We start from the raw sequence: 18,190 nt of genomic DNA on the forward strand, positions 1-18,190 counted from the left end.
AATATACTTGACAAAACAATTCGGTACGATATTTGGGCAATTTCGGTACGATATGTGGGCAATTTCGGTATTACGATATTTGAGCAATTTTATTTCAAAGTTGTACACTACACTTTTACATAGATCAGTGAATTTTTTTGTGATTTCTACTAACAAACACGATTTTTTTTGATCCTTATAAATGGAAAATAGCCCCAAATATTGCATCAATTTTTTGTTCCTTCCATTTTGTTACTGTCATACAATGTCTATGAAAAATAGTAACGGAAATAAAAAATCTTCGGTCCCATTTTATTATATTTGATTTGAAAGAGCTACTGAGCTACTGATACTGAGTATAAAAAACATAAATATACAAAAAAAAACTGTGCTGTACTGCTTTTAATAAAATTACCCTTAGTGTCTACCGATTAAAATTACGCATGATATTTTCTCAAACAGTCTACTTTTATCACAGAAATACTTAAAACTAGTCAAGAATATGTCTTGCTTTTATATAATAATAATAAAAATTGGGGACAATCTTACACAGATCGACGTAGCCCCAAACTAAGCAAAACTTGTACTATGGGTACTAAGCGATGATATCCATACGTATAACATCCATGACTCAGGAACAAATATCTGTGTTCATCACATAAATAAATGCCCTTACCGAGATTCGAACCCGAGACCATAGGCTTCATAGGCAAGGTCACCCACTAGGCCAGACCGGTCGTCAATAGTCTATCTTGCGGGCAAGATAGGTACGGGTACTATCGCGACGCTTTTACGCTACGCTTACAGTGCACTGCTGGGTAAAAACATGGTAAAATAGGCAACAGGAAATGCTAATTAAGTGGCTTAAGACCACAAAAATATCGTAAAAATACTTATTGTTTTATCCCTCCCTCAATCCCTTAAATATTCTTTCGTAGATACTTCCTATTTTGTTCAAGAATCGATTTTTTAACCGAAACTCGTAAAATAAATTGGATTGTTGATTGACGCGGCATCAAGATTGGAGTGAAAGAAAGAAAAGGCAATTTTTGTATTTTCAGATCACGCAATAGACGTTGAAATTAAGCCTTAATTTGATCTCAATCTAATCTTGATGAGCTGAAATGTTGAAATGACATTATTTCCATTATAAAACTTTTGACCACGGAAGCAGATCATGAACTGATATTTTACTTACTTGTTAAATATAGTCCTGTCATGATAATTCCTGATGCGATCCGCCAACGCGTCCAATGATGTCGCGCTGACTTCTCGCAGGCCGTAGTACTGGGTCAGATTGTACTCGATGGCCCAGTGGTGCTCACCACGGTTTGTTGTCACGTCCAGGTAATACTGGGTGTAGTCCAACACCTGTTAAAATAAAGAGGTATCAACTTCAACGTCAACATTTATTCAGCAAATAGGCCACAAGGACACTTTTATACGTTAACATGGAATAAATAAATAAATATTATAGGACATTATTACACAAATTGACTAAGTCCCACAGTAAGCTCATTAAGGCTTGTATTGAGGGTACTTAGACAACGATATATATATATATATATATATATATATATATATATATATATATATAATATATAAATATGTATCTTATACCTTTAAACGAGCAATTCTTGTATATATATTTATTTATTTCTGTGATCTTGGAAACGGCTCTAACGATTTCGCTGAAATTTGGTATATGGGGGTTTTTGGGGGTATACAATCTATCTAGATTAGTCTTATGTTTGGGAAAACGCGTGTTTTCGAGTTTTCATGCGTTTTTCTTTCGACGCAGAATATGGTCGCTAATTTCGTGTTGCCGGCCACTGTCCGTCTGGTCCAGCGGGTTAAGACGCGGACTGCTAAACGAGTGTTACGGGTTCGAATCTCGCCCGGTGATTAACTTTTGTTTTTTTTTTTATATGTGCAAGTTTATATATAATTTTTTAATTTTTATTGTTTTAGACAAGTTTAATTTAGTAAAAAAATGTAGTTAAGATTATCACCTATAGACCACCATATTACAATAAGTAGTTATAACCGAGCAAAGCTCGGTCGCCCAGGCACTAAATACTTAAATACATAGAAAACACCCATGACTCAGGAACAAATATCCATGCTCATCACACGAATAAATGCCCTTACCAGGATTTGAACCCGGGACCATCAGCTTCGTAGGCAGGGTCACTAGCCACTAGGCCAAACCGGTCGTCAAGAATAAACATACAACCAAAAAATACATCAACAATTATAAAATACAAAATATCAATGCAAACTAAAGTATTATTATTACTTAGAGATAGATGTATAAAGTCTCTTAAAGTCGAATTACAAAAAAAAGTAATAAAAAAAAACGGAAAAAAATAGTGCTATAAATGTCTGTATAAGTGTCAGAGTATGACGCGCATCTCAACCATCGCCTCCCTCAACCTTCATTCGGGAAAGTGGCGATCCGATCAACGACGCCACCATAAGCAACGACTTTTAAGCGAGCATGACGTCATCACCATAATTTCTGCTCCCATTGCTCCCACCTCCACTGCTGGGCATGGGAGTAAAGGATGACTCACGCCAGAACGGTCTGAGTCCGGGTCGAGGCCTCTGACACTTCGTTTTCATTGACGATTGATTGGGGATCACGGGATGCTTTCTATAGAAAATGATATGTCGGATTGTCGGTTCCAGATTGTTCTAACGTGAGTCACCCTTAAATATACGAGGTGGTTTGGATTCATTGGATTCTAAGTCTTTTTAATCTGCATTGAGCTAACATGGGCTAAGGACTGCCCTTTTTTATTTATTTAAATCGATAAAGGAAAACTTTATCGTGTAGATGTTTATGATAAAGTTTTCCTTCAGGTACCGATCATGCGACTTCTCAAAACAGTAATTAAGTAGTACGAAATATGAGCTAGAAGTGTTTAAACTCTACATATTCATCTAATTTTGAGATCCCACGTAGTAGACATACGTATTGGTTGAGAATGCGCTGTAATGGGACACAATTTATGAAGTTTGAACACTTCAAATTCGAACTTCTAGCACCGCGACCGCCTTATATTTATTGCAAAATTTATATACAATTAAGTCTGTATTTGATAGAAGCAAGTATTGTATTTCAAAGTCTAATCATAATAATGTTCAGATAGAAGTTTAGACAGCTCCCTTTAATAGATGACAAACTTTGGCGCTCAACAATTAAGTCGAAGTTCAGTTCATACTAAGTATTTTCAAAATACAAAGTTTCTATTGGATAATTTTGATTTATTGAGACTAAAACTGAACAATCATGCTTATTTTAATTAATAAGATATTTGCCACGTTTACAAATGCACATAGCAGTTGGGTATGGTGTTTATAAAGCACCATACCCAAAGGTATCATAGTAAGTACATTTCAAGCTGGCTATAATGTTTGTTTTCCCCATACATTAGATTTAGAACATAACTTAACCGAATTACTATGACATTTATTGGTCGTTCAGCACATTCATTTATAATACTGTACAAACAATTTTCTCAGTTATTTTTTAAGTTGAAAAGTTTTAAGAGAGGTATGGGCATTGTGAATGTCATCTCGCGGTAGGGCACAGCACAGCGGATGTCATTCCAGATCTAGAGCAAAGCCCAAGTGGGGAAGTACCTCCACCTTACAGAAAACCGGAGCCAAATAACACTAGACCCTACTCATAGTGTTGTGTTCCTGCCGGTGAGTAAGGTTGCCAGAGCTCAACGAGGGGTGGGAGGGGGTTATTAGGGTCAGCAATTCGCATGTAACTCCTCTGGAGTTGCAGGCGCACATAGGCTACCGATACTGCTTACCATCAGGCGGGCCGTATGCTTGTTTGCCACCGACGTAGTATTAAAAAAAAGAAGAAGAAGAGAAGTATTAAAAAACAAAAAAGGCGAATACTTCTCAAGATGGCGCCTGATCGTCGTGGTCCCCAAACCTTCTATTTTAAGGAACGTTAACATGGATCCTAGAGATTGTATGTATCAAATTTGATTACTGTCATTATTATTTGAACCCCATTTAAGACCTAAAATCTGTTTTTGCAATCACAATATTAATCCCTAAGCCTTTTTCCTCCGTTAATTTTAGTAAATTTGTATTGCATAGCACTCGTGTACCAATTATGGATCTACCTGATGTCTGTTTTATTGAAATCCACGAATAATTTAGGTAAGCGCTAAAAGAAAAAAAAATTTAATATTTGGCATCCTCTCAAGGCGGCTCGGCTGTACTGATTTTTCTTTAACAAGTGTTAACCGGTTGTGAAGAGTAAGAGGAATCTATAAATTTGTCATTTTTAAAAATCCGGCCCGTATTCTAACCTACAGGGTGCACTGAATCATCAGTACTTATATCCATAACCCTACTTTCTGGTAAAGTCGCACTCGAGTAAAATGTTGATATTGGGGTAGATCATGTACAAATATACAGACAAAAGTGGAATTCATATTCCTCTGAGTTTCCTATTAAGATAATGTCCCCTGGAAGTGTATAAGCGCTATAACTAGATTCAGGAAGTATTTTCTATAACAAGATGTTTTTTTTCCGCAAAAATATCTAGAATTTTTTGTATAAAATTTAATAAGCTTTAATGCTGTCTTACACCATATTGTCCTAGATAACGTAGATTTAGAGTAAAACGCGAATTTCTTCGGGATGCTACACATTTTCCAAGATGGCTCCGATTCCTCGAGGTCCCCAAATGTCAAACGGTGTCGACATGAAAAAGGGGCCTTTAATCTACATACTTACCAAATGTCAGGACTGTTTCAGAGATTTGTTTGTTTGTTGTTTGATTTGTGTGTTTGTTTTTTGTTGTTGTTTGTTGTTGTGTTTGTGGAGAGAGGTTTGTTCTATTCCGATTGGGCTATAACCCCTACAAGAGACTTGAAAGAATGTGCATAGGAACCAACACTCGACGCGAGACGTACGTACAGTATTTCGATCTGCGTCGGGACTTATTTATTTCCTTTCAAACAAATTAATTAATACGAAGATATATAAATGAATGTTAATTTTACCTTTCCGTTGTTGGAGTCAAACTTGTATAATCTTAAGCCCGGATTGGATATGCTGCCGGCGCCCCTTGGGGTCACCGACGGCGCGAGGAAGGCCCAAGATACTGGTCGACCTAAATAAAATGAACACAACATTATTACCTTAAACTCCTGGCTATTTAATTTTAAACACGGAAATCTTCAGCAATAAAATGAAAATTGTTTATCTGGACTGGGGAATTTCAAGGATAGTAAAGATATTCGATCCATTATTCATGTAGTGATGAATAGAATAATTATTTTACACTGTTCGAGATTACCAGATTGCGGTCTGTCTGGAGCTGATCGGTAAATTAGGTTAGAGTTTGCTCATCAGGCACAATTTAGCGGAAGAAAACTGACCTTCCAACCCAAAAATCTTCAAGCGAATTATATTTTTAAATTGTAGGTACAGCGATCTGCAAAAGTGTAAGCTTTTGCAGCTGTGTGTACAAAGATCATTTCTTTCACTCATTCTACTTTGCGTATTTTTAAGCAAACGAAAAAACATATTTTGCGCTGATTTCACCATACAAAATTATGGAGGTATCCATGTCTCCATGACCATTCACAGAACTGTACCACAATGACGTCACTGAAAACCCTGATGAGGTGTATGGGCCTGTTATTGACTTGAGGTGGTATATCGCCCTTACTAAGTTAGAAAATCTTGCCTTGATGAGACCTACTCTTAGGTAGTGTTGGAAACAAGCGACAAACAAACTCACCTTCACTATAAACCAGTCTGAAGGTATCCGTATGTCTATGGCCATAGAACTGCCCCACGATGACGTCACTGAATGCCCTGATAAGGTGTATGAGCCTAGCGTTCGCTTGAGGGGTCAACTCCCCGCCTCCAGCCGCTGAGGCGCTGCCGGCGCCGTGACGTTCTTCCACGCCGGGGCCGGCGTGTGCTACTATGTACACCTACGACAAAAACGCACATATAGGTATTTCAAATATACTATAGGCAAAGAGTTATTAATAGTAAAAGAGAAAGGAAATATCTAAGAAAAGTACATGAGTACTGATATGGCGCCGTAAACTTTCCAAAATTTCGAAATTTCCATTTGATAAAATTTAATGATAAAGCCTTATTTTCACCATACCATATATTTCTACACTTCATATATTTTAGGCATTGATAACTTAGGAATGCTTAAAATTAAAATTCTGAAGGTAGTTTACTCAATTTGAAGGTAAAATGTCGTATCTACTAATAATATCACCTCATAATATGCCTGAACTTCAAATGCATATCGAGTCATTCACAACAATCCACAAAAATAAAACATTTCAGGGGCACAATTATGAAAAAAAAAAACAGACGTGAAAATAATGCCTCGCGGAAATATAGAAAACTGTAAAATCCGACCTTAATGTACATTCGGTATCTAGGAAATTAAAAAGAAATAAAATGCGAGCGTCAAACTTCTTACTAGAAAAAAGACGCGCTAATTATTACCATTATATGAAAATGTCATTTTGATCGGATATTAATATATAACTAACTATAATTTAAGGTGGCCCTAATACCCGAAAAGCTTACAGAAAACCGTCTAAGGTGGTTTGGGCACGTGATGCGTAGGGATGATGAGTATATCGTCAAAAAAGCTCTAGACCTGCCGGAGAAAAAGAGAGGCAGGGGACGCCCGCCGGCAACATGGTGGACCAGCATGGCCACGCTCCTTGATAGGAATAATCTACCTGACCCGACAACCCTCGATAGAATGTCGTGGCGCACAATAATTAGGAGAGCCGACCCCACCTAAAGTGGGAAAGAGCAAGGAAGAAGAAGAAGATTCACATCCGACGTTATGGAATTCGTGTCGAGAATTATGAAGAACACTTAGGCAGTAAGGTATTTTTGTCAGAGCCTAGGATGTTTCTCGCACTCAATGTTATTATGACGCCCATCGTTACATTATTATAAGAACTATGAAATAAATCACGAAAATATGATATGAGGAGATTAATTAAATTATACTCAGCTTACGTGTTTGTACCCACACTCACATAGAATCTCTGGGTTGATAAATATTTAATCTAATATTTAAATTATCTAACTAAATCAAAATCAAATCAAATATCATTTATTTTCAGGCAACTAAGGCCCATACATACATACCTTACAAACTAACATACATCGATAGTAAAAATCTTAAAATATAAAAATCATTTTGACGACGCAGTTTTTGGTTGCGCCACTAAATGGACGTTGGTAACACAAAATCGTTTTACTTGCCTATACCACCTATACTAAAAATCAGAGCGTTACGCCACCAGCACTGAACTTAATTGAATATACCAGTTCTTTGAAGTATCTACGTATAAATCTAATATTCATTATATTCTAATTTCAACGACGGAATGAGCGGAATTAAATCTTCGAGATAGAGCTTCTTGAAAGAAACATATTATGTTAAAGAGAATAAACTATAGTAAAATTTCAAAGTTGGTTTATGGACGAAAATAAATATAAAACTGCGTATGTAAGACGTGTAATTAAGATTTACTTTGAGCAAGTCTTACAAATTCATAAACAATTAAGTAAATATAACTAACAAAGAGATTCGAGAGCCTACTACTTAATCATTAATAAAATACGTTAAGGAGAATATTATATATTAATATTACTATAGTTTAGAATAAACTATCGTAATATTTCAAAGTTAGTTTATGGACGAAAATAAATATAAAACTACGTATGTAAGACACGTAATTAAGTTTACTTTGAGCAAGTTTTACAAAAGTTATAACCAATTAAGTAAATATAACTTACAACACAGTCCAGAAAAAAAAACATTAATTTTGTTATCATTTATTTAGTTCTGATTGAATAGCTATTCAGAAACCAATTAACAACACACCAAGGGATAAACTAGTTTCAATAAATAAGATAACTTTATTTTCACAACTAATAAAATATCATAAAACATAATTCAATAGCCTTCTATATCGTAGAATAAATTGCCAATAAAATGTGTAACATTTCTTTATCTAATATTAACGTGTATTTGTATTTGTAATAAAATTGGCATACATTTTCCACTTTACATGTCAAAGACGAGATATTAAATTCATATAGATAAGTACGTATAAATACTTGCAAAATAACTCTTTTTACTATAATAAAGAAAGCATTCAAGTTAATGTAAACGACAGAAATGGGGGAGTATTTTTAAAAGAAAATACACTGCCTGTAAAAAATGTAGAAGCCATTAACTCTTCGAGTGTCTCGCTGCACACTAAAATGGGGGCGAATGCGAAGAAAAAACGAGATTTATTCTTATTTCACTGAATGCGCTTTACTGATTTTTTCGCGTCAGCTGAGTACCTATAGTTCCGATAATTGGTTAACATTAGCAAATGTTTTTGTCATATAAAAACCCCGTAAGGCCCAGGCCAAGTTATGTTTTTGAATATGAACTTTCTTAAGAGTTCAAAACTCAGTTGTGTTTGTACTTGTACATGTACGCCGCGACGTACGATGATAACGAACGATGAACGTAAGAAGCGCTGGTGGCCTAGCGGTAAGAGCGTGCGACATGCAATCCAAAGGTCGCGGGTTCAAACCCCGGCTCGTAACAATGAGTTTTTCAGAACTTATGTACGAAATATCATTTGATATTTACCAGTCGCTTTTCGATGAAGGAAAACATCGTGTGGAAACTGGACTAACCCCAACAAGGCCTAGTTTATCCTCTGCACTCTGGGTTGGAAGGTCAGATGGCAGTCGCTTTCGTAAAAACTAGTGCCTACGCCAAATCTTGGGATTAGTTGTCAAGCGGACCCCAGGCTCCCATGAGCCGTGGCAAAATGCCGGGACAACGCGAGGAAGAAGAGGTAATATAATGTTATATAAATCTGGGTGAATTTAATATAAAAGCCTAGGACAAGACCCCGACATACAACTAGTGTCTGATATATTTTCACGCTATTCAAACATTATTTCAGACCCTTGGGGCCATGACTGATGCGGCACGTCTAAAATGTCTCGTCTCGGCTTGTGTACAATAAAGATAACTCAAAGGTCAAAAGATAAGTACCTACTAAAAGAATTTTTGCTGGCTTACCTACAGAAGTAAATCGCCCGAATATCAGAGTTATGTCGCCCGAGTAAAATCGAGTATGTTTCAAGGAAATTTAGGTCTCTGCCCAATATTCTCAGTTATGGACTTATGTATTTTATCCTAGGAAAGAACGTAAAGTGTTTTGTATTGAAAACATTGGGCGGGACTACATCTTCATATATCGAAGGGACTTGTGACGGTACCCCGTCTATAGCCGTAAAGTCCTCTGCCTTGTTGCGCCACAGTATGCGTCATGATCTATTTACTGGTGATGCACAAAGTCGGTAGACAACTCTGAATATTTTTAAACTGTGACATTACAGTCTTGTGATGTGCCTAAAATGGCATGATACTTGTCGTCGTCGTCTCAGCCGAAAGACGTCCACTGCTGGACAAAGACCTCCCCCAAGGATCTCCAGAACGAACGGTTATTCGCTGCCCTCAACCAATGGTTTACCGCGATTTTAACCAGATCGTCGGTCCATGATACTTGACTTAAAATCCTATGAAAACTCAGCCCCGCGTCTGTGGACGGGATTGCGGTTTTGTCAAAGTAAAATTCATCAGCTACTGCAGGCGTGGTGTCATATCACGAGGCTCTTCATTTACGTCTCTCGACTGTCCGTGAACGTGTTAAAATAATGATGAGGACAACGTACCATACTCACTTTACCTCCTAGCACTTGTTCTGATCATTCCCACTGCGATCTGTCTCAGTGTGGGCCATCAGCTCAAGCAGCTCTGCCAACTTAAAGCATGCTGTTTCGAATGATCATATTGATTTGAACCGACTTACTATCTCACTTTTGCTTTTAGCCATGTTAAGCACCCGATCTAGCCACAATACACACTGTTCAGAAGGATGTAAGCTGAACAGACTTACCAATTCACTTTTCCTCCTAGCCTTGCTAAGCACTTGCTCTAACCATTCCCACTGCGCTCTGACCAGGTGTGAGCCATCAGTTTGAACGGCTCCGCCAGTCCATAGCACGCTGTTTATAATAATGAACTCGACGCCGTCGATTGGACAGAAACGGCTTTGGACAGAGAAGCATGACGGTGTTTGGTGTCGGAGGCCAAGATCAACTTCGGGTCGTCGCGTTACAGTAATAAGTAAGTAGAACGAGTAAGTTAACTTACCATTTCACTTTTCCTCCTAGCCTTGCTAAGCACTTGCTCTAACCATTCCCACTGCGCTCTGCCCCGATGTGGACCGTCAGTTCGGGCGGCTCCGCCAGCCCACAGCACGCTGTTTAACACCACAATCCGCAGCTTACTGTGGGATTGCTCTATTGTGTAGTAGCCACCTGAAGCAAATAGGACTTTGTTAATCATTTAACTTTCACAATCTCCTACTTTGTTGTTGGGCTTATTTTAAAAATAACTTTAAACTAAGTGTATTTTTGCTAAAAGAAATGAAATGTTACTATCTTAAGATAAAGTGATATATAATATTAATCGATTAATTGAACTTGTTTGACTTGTAAATATGTTATATTTACTCGTATAAATAACAATGAAAGAATGACCAATGAATTTCACAAAATCAAAGTACTGAGTTCAAGCCTTGGATGACCGCTCCTCCAGTACATAGTTCCAATTTTCCCCTCTGGATATTGACATTATAGAAAACATTTATACTTAATTTAATGTTTATTAACCACACCCATGCCCTTTCGTTTTTTGATTTAATAATTATTATAAGGGTTAGAAGCGGAAAACAATATTATATACAAATTTTCAAAGCTCACAACTATTTTTATAAAAAGACTTCCATAAGAAACACGTTTGTTTTCGACTTAAAATACGTGAATGACTCGTTTTAATATATTTAATACTTACAACTATTATTATAATTAAAAATCGAAAAAAATCTCTAAGGGGTATAGCTGTGGTCAATAGACATCAAATGTGTACAAATATTTTCCATAAAGATAATATACAGAGAAGAAAAAAGGGACTATTTTTGTATAAAAAGTGTTTGTAAAATCAGTGTAAATTTATTCGATAGCGAGTCGTGACGTACGCGTTTGCGTTAAGTCTCATTTTGTATGGGATTTTGAGTGTCCAAAACGTCCAGCTTGGCGCGCTGTTTCGAAATTCCATACAAAATGAGACTTAACACAAACACGTACGTCACGTCACGCTATCAAATAAATTTACACTAGGCGTTCTATTGACAATAAATAATTTCGTACTTAATTTTTTATTGCTCGTTTTATTTAATAATTATTGTGAATGTATAAAAGGTATAACGCTATGGAAGCCGAGTGGATAAGGCGTCAGAGAAGGTGTTGCTGGAAAGCGGGCCAGAGGTAACTGCCAACTTGAAGCTAACAGGTAGTATATACATACATAATCTCGCCTATTTCCCGGAGGGGTAGGCGAGACCACGGATTTCCACTTGCTACGATTCTGAAATACCTCTTTCGCTTCCTCTGAACTTTTCAATTCAATTCAAAATATACTTTATTCATGTAGGCCTAGCACTTATGAATAGTAAGACAGTATTACATATAATTATCTTAAACTAATTATCAGAGCAATTTATTGACGTTGTAAATATTATTCCATATATAATACTAATGAATATAATTCATAGATCAAATTTAATATTTAAAATTTCACAAAATATAGTCATACAAAAAAAATGTATAAAAAATACTAGTCTAGATTGTTTCTAGAATAAATTCTAAATGTCAAACAAATATAATAAAAAGAACAAAGGAAATGCATACATTGGAATATCCATTTCATCATCATTATTCAAATATAATAAATAATTAATCATTTCGAATCACAATTACTACTAATAACAACTAATATTTTTCTTGCTACTTCCAATCTCTAAATTAGTTTTAGTATAGGTACTATTAGGATTTATGTTATATAATTATTTGTTTATTAATGAATTAACACAAATATTTGAGCATTCAAATTTTACATTTGCATAATAAATAGATCAACCACCAAATGATGTCATGTTAAAAAGTAGTAAACTAGAAACAACTGTTTGCTGTTCACGCTTGCGACATAATTTACTCCGTTAACTTACATTATTAATTACTTGGCAACATTTTCATATTTAAAAGTTATTACTAAGGCCAGAAACATGGCATGTTTATAACAGAGGCATGTTTCACTAAAGATCTAATGATTAATAATAGGTATAATGACTGGTAATAAGTTCATATAACAAAACCTACGCTTACTAGTATATATATTCAGAATTGAGTTAAATTATCTGCCATCCCAATCGATCTAAAATACCTAAAAAGCTTAAAACTTATTATTTATTAAATAGACCGAACAAAGACGCTACACAGTTTCTTCCGCCAATGATATGATTGCACAGAATATACAAATACTCAAACTTGGAACCAGTTTACGACTTTGTCCCGGTTACAGTGGAAACTGGTGGACCCTGGTGTTCTGAGGTGAAAACCTTTATTAAAAATCTGGGGCAGCGGTTAAGAGAGCGAGGTACCTGGCCCAGCAAATATCACAGGCAGTACAGCGCGGTAAATGCGGCCAGTATTTTTGGAACTTACGACGAACTTACTTATTTACGAGTCATTTTGGGGATTAACAGAGAGGCGAGGTAGTGTTAAGTTTTTGGACAAAGCTTGTTGCGGATTTTATGTTGTACCTACATTTATGACGAAGCCTGTGGCGGATTATCACTTATGTAGATTGGACGAAGTTTGTTGCGGATTCTGTTTAGTACCTATGCTTTTGATGGTAATGGTTTCAATTTAGTTTTATTTAATAAAGGGATGATGTAGGATATACAAATTGTTTTCATTGATTACATTTATTGTTTTTGTTGTTATAACCTGAAAGAAGTAGTTAGTTTTAATAATGTCTAACGTAAAGTTAATACGATTTCTCAAGCACTGACAAGAAATTATCAAAAGGGTTGAAACAGCATGGGATCCTAGATATTAAAAAAATATTACCAGTTTCAAAAGTCTGAAGGTCTTCTGTGGGCAGCTACTGCATCCACATGTCGACCAGCTTCCTCGATGGCGGGGGGTTGTTGTGACCCAGCGCGTGGAAGACGAATTGGCTGTTGGACGTCCGGTTCGGGATAAAAAATAATTACCAGTTTCAAAAGTCTGAAGGGCTTCTGTGGGCAGCCACTGCATCCACATGTCGACCAGTTTTCTCGATGGCGGTGGGTCGTTGTGACCCAGCGCTGGGAAGACGAACTGGCTGCTGAACGTCCGGCTCAGGATATCTGTCACGTTTCGGACCGCTTCTAGTTTGTATTCCTCTTTTAGGTGCTCCATGGATGATGAGAGGATGTCACTGAAAAGAAAAGGATGATGAAAATGTCGTATTGAATAGAATTCAAGAGAAATTCGAAGATAAAAAAGTTGAGATTTAGATAAAAGTGGACTTTTATTGGTGACTATCTATTGCTGTGGCTTGATATCGATTTAAATAACGAGTGAAGCCAAATTAACTGATAATCTTAATTTTCGAATACCTTACTTTTTATATACCTAACTTATAAATTGTTTACAAATATGAACTGACATAACCCAATATTTAGTTTATTATTCATAACTCTAAACAATAGCATAATGTATTTAATTACGTTCTTATTTTTGTGATATCGCAAAAAAGGCCAGTTAAAGTTGATATTAAAAAGTAGTCGCACAAGTTTTTTGCAAAAACCGAGAAACGTCTGGATGACGTAACTGGTGGCATAAGAGCTGGCGGTGTCCTCGCAAAACGTATCAGCATTGTGATACAACGAGGACATGTGATACAAAGAGCGTACTCCCATCTTAAAGGCCGGCAACGCACTTAAAACCCCTTTGGTGTTGCAGGTATCCATGGGTGGCGGTAATCGCTTACCATCAGGTGATCCGCCTGCTCGTTTGCCTCCTGTATCATAAAAAAAACATGCCGCCAGCATCCTTGGCACAAAGCCTCAAGGGCCCATTTTAGATGCAAGTTAATTATGAATAGTAGGTCCGCTGTATATATCCATTATGTAAATAAAGTACCTTAGTAGATAATAAAATCAAATATCTCTTTGGACCCGGGTACGTCCTTCAACTACGTCCAAAAGAGAAGTTTGGGCATTGTGAATGTTATCTCGCTTTGTGTGGTAGGGCACAGCCAGTGGATGTAATTCCAGATCTAGAGCAGAGCCCAACTGGGAAAGTACCTCCACCTTACAGAAAACCGCAGCCAAATAACACTAGACCCTACTCATAGTGTTGTGTTCCTGCCGGTGAGTACCTAAGGTTGCCAGAGCTCAACGAGCGGGGGCGGGTTTAGGGTCGGCAACGCGCATGTAACGTAACTCCTCTGGAATTGCAGGCGTACATAGGCTACGGAGACTGCTTACCATCAGGTGGGCCGTATGCTTGTTTGCCACCGACGTAGTATAAAAAAAAATTTCGCTCCATAAAAACACCCTAGAATCCGAAGCAACAGTACAAAGGATACCGAGATAAACGCTAAAACGAGAGATGGCTCTAGAAAAATACCCCTACATTAAACAATAAATTAGTCCTGCACTAATGCATACTGTCGTCTCGCTCCCAATCAGCTCGCCTCATCGATTGAAGCTTCCTTTTGTTATATAATTGGTTTATTTGCAGGAGAGGTTACGTACTTTATCTCCAAGTAGGGTTGTCGAGTCTCGGATGAAGAATATTTTGTTAGAAACACATATTGGTATTTTAGAGAAAAGACAAAGTCGTCCCTATTGCGTTATATGTTGTTAATAATAAAAGTTTAATTGAATATTAGGATTTTTCGTTACTTAAGTCAAGAATAAAATAGATTTTAATATTTTAGGAAGTAAACACGAATGAAACTAGATATTTTTATGCAAAATGTGCGGTTTCTCGCTTGTTAGTGTAGTTGAGCAAACATTGCGGGTTGTTTTTATATAAATAGGTTGTTTTTTTAACTTTTTTGTGTCTAAAAGTATGAATTTCAAAATGTGGGTCGAATTTAAAAACCATAGTTAAAAACGTAACTATTTTGAAAGATTTAGGAACTCTGTTATGATATTAGACGATCAAAATTAAATGAATGGCAAATGTGTTTTATGTACCTAACTTAGAATGTTGTTTTTTTAGGGGCAAGAAATAGGAACTTTGTGATTAAACAACATATGGCCCAATTCGAACAATGCTTATGAGGTGTCACACCGATACGATACTGATCTGTTAGTGTCAAAAGTGACGTTTCTACACCCAAAAACGTAACTTTTGACACTGACAGATCGGTACCGTATCGGACCGACACCGGATGGTACATCTTATAAGCATTGTTCGTATTGGACACAACTAATTGAAAAGTATAGCCATGAATAGAATTATGGAACAAAAATAGTAAGTATATATTTTTTTCGCAAAAACTGTAATTTAAACACGTTGGATTTTTGGCAACCCTACCTCGAAGGGAGTAAATAATTCCATTATGACGAACCCGATACTCAGCCGGCGGCGCGTTGTCTCTACGAGTTTCTTTTTATACTAATTGCACTTTTTCCTGTTACTCGACGGTACTTGGCTTTTTGTGCTGAGAATTTGAGATATTTTTGGCAACCCTACTACCACCCCGTGTGTAGTAGGATTAGTGTAGTGTAGAAAGAAAGAAAAAGAATTTATTTGCACAATAACTTATTTGCAAAATAAGTTGCGCTAAATGGTCCTCACTCAGCTTGGTGCCGCGGTATGAACGACATGGCATACTACGCGACGCTGATTTTCAGTAAGGCCCAGTGGATGGACTAGGTGGCGCTCTAAAGTAAGGAAAACTTAAATAAAATTAAAAATAGAATAAAACATTAAATTAGCCAATAAGTCACCTGGATGTTAGTGTGTATGTAGGTAAATGTCTATGCGATTGGTGTGTGTGTGTGTGCGTGCGTGCGTGCGTGCGTGCGTGCGTGCGTGCGTGCGTGCGTGCGTGCGTGCGTGCGTGCGTGCGTGCGTGCGTGCGTGCGTGCGTGCGTGCGTGCGTGCGTGCGTGCGTGCGTGCGTGCGTGCGTGCGTGCGTGCGTGCGTGCGTGCGTGCGTGCGTGCGTGCGTGCGTGCGTGCGTGCGTGCGTGCGTGCGTGCGTGCGTGCGTGCGTGCGTGCGTGCGTGCGTGCGTGCGTGCGTGCGTGCGTGCGTGTGTGTGTGTGTGTGTGTGTGCGCACAGTTGCCTAAGTGTTGAATTTTTGCTCAGCCAGTATGAATTTACGGAGGTGGATTTTAAAGGTGGACACGATATTAGAATTACGTACTGGTGGTGGAAAATCATTCCAACACATGGTGGCAGCAAAACGAAAGCTGCCACGGAAGGCAACCATGCGATGTGGAAGAAATGTGAGTCGTGATGCGTGTCTTATGGCGCGCCGAGAGAAGTTAAGTTTTTCGTATAGGTATGAGGGTTCTTTATTGTGTATGACTCCAAACAACAATGTGGCAAAGTGCAGATGTCTACGTGAATTCATGTTTAGGAGATCATGCTGGTTTAGAAACGGCGAAACATGTGCTTGTCGTGGGACAGGGAAACAATACCGTGCACATGCGTTTTGTATTCGCTGCAGTGCTTTCTTTGTCCTAGCTAGGAAACGTTCGCCGAACACTACATCACCATCATTTAGTTATATAACATAATTTGATGCGCATATCAACAGATAACACTCGCGAATCCTGTACAACACTTTAAGCCGTTATGCTTTTCGAACCTTAGACATTCATCCAGTACGAGACCTAGGTTTCGAGTTTCAACGACTCTTTCTAGACGAGCACCTTTTATTGAAACTACAGGGTCAAGTGCTGCAATTTTATCAATTTGCTTCCGTGCGCCTAGCAGCATGAATTATGATTTTGATGGGTTTAATAGTAGAATATTTTGGCCACACCAATTATTTATGTTATTTAAATCGTCATTTATGTTTTGAACAGCCACACTGGTATCATTTACTTTAAACGATATATACAACAGTATATCATCCGCATATATATGATAGTTGCAGTGTTTTATGTGATTAATGACATCTGCACTATATAAGCTAAACAGGATGGGTCCTAAGATCGAGCCTTGAGGGACACCTCTGGTGACCGGCAGTGTTCTAGAAACCATCTCTGTGCCATCATCATTACAATTTTTTACGTACTGTTTACGACCACTGAGATAACTGTGAAACCATTTCAATGATAAATTGTCAAACCCGTAGAAAGCCATTTTAGATAGGAGGAGAGAGGTATCAATGGTGTCAAATGTGCGGGAGAAATCAACCAGGACCAGTAATGTATCCTCACCAGCATCTTGTGCAGCCAAAATATCATCTACAACGTTTAGGAGAGCGGTTGCAGTGCTACGAGACTTCCTAAAACCTGATTGCTTCTTTGGCACGACGTTGTTTGCCTCGAGGTACTCAGTCATTTGCATATAAACTACCTTTTCCATTATTTTTGATATGACAGGAAGCAAGCTAATGGGACGAAGATCTTTGTAGTCATTGGGATTTTGGATTTTAGGAATTGGTTTAACAACTGCCACTTTCCACTGCTCAGGGAATGTACCAGTCTCTAATGAGTTATTGACAATGGTTGTGATTGCTGCTAAGGATTCAGATAAAGTAAGCGAAACCATGCCTATATTGAGACCATCGTCACCTTGTGCATTTGTTGTTATTGATTTATTTAGTATTAATGTTTCATTTACAGGTTTCAGTCTGAAAATATGCGCGTCAAATCGGTGAAATTCATAGAACGTCAAAAGGGATATGCTAACATCATTATTGCACGGAAGGTTCAAAAAGTGCTCGTTAATTTTTTCAGGGTTACTTAGATGGTATGGCAACGGTGAGTATTTTTTTTTAAAGATCGCAACATTATTTTTTATGTTTCCATAATTTACGAGTTATTTACTTATTGATATCCATTTTGAGAGAGGTGATCGTTTGTTCAAGTTCTAAGTTTAGATTTGTATGTACTCGTACATTGGCAAAAAGAGTTCGATAAACTTTAATTTGCTCAAATAATAATGAGGTCTATGGAGACCTAATTTCCTAAACAATAAACGCAAGCCAAAGTGAACTATTCTCAATTCTTACCC

The 18,190-nt window shown here is 37.5% G+C and overlaps 1 protein-coding gene across 1 annotated transcript in view; it reads right to left on the reverse strand.

The window, feature by feature from the left end:
• The window catches only part of LOC133520817 (acid sphingomyelinase-like phosphodiesterase 3a), a 121,007-nt gene that overhangs the window by 5,608 nt on the left and 97,209 nt on the right, over nucleotides 1-18,190 (reverse strand). Inside the window, exons 5-9 of the mRNA XM_061855490.1 lie at nucleotides 13,212-13,417; nucleotides 10,247-10,413; nucleotides 5,762-5,960; nucleotides 5,019-5,128; nucleotides 1,178-1,350 (exon numbers count right to left, since the gene is read on the reverse strand). Of these exons, the coding sequence (XP_061711474.1) occupies nucleotides 1,178-1,350; nucleotides 5,019-5,128; nucleotides 5,762-5,960; nucleotides 10,247-10,413; nucleotides 13,212-13,417 (855 nt within the window). The remainder of the gene's footprint in view (nucleotides 1-1,177; nucleotides 1,351-5,018; nucleotides 5,129-5,761; nucleotides 5,961-10,246; nucleotides 10,414-13,211; nucleotides 13,418-18,190) is intronic.

The sequence above is a fragment of the Cydia pomonella genome, chromosome 8, assembly GCF_033807575.1.
Source record: "Cydia pomonella isolate Wapato2018A chromosome 8, ilCydPomo1, whole genome shotgun sequence".
NCBI classification, from domain to species: Eukaryota; Metazoa; Arthropoda; class Insecta; order Lepidoptera; family Tortricidae; genus Cydia; species Cydia pomonella.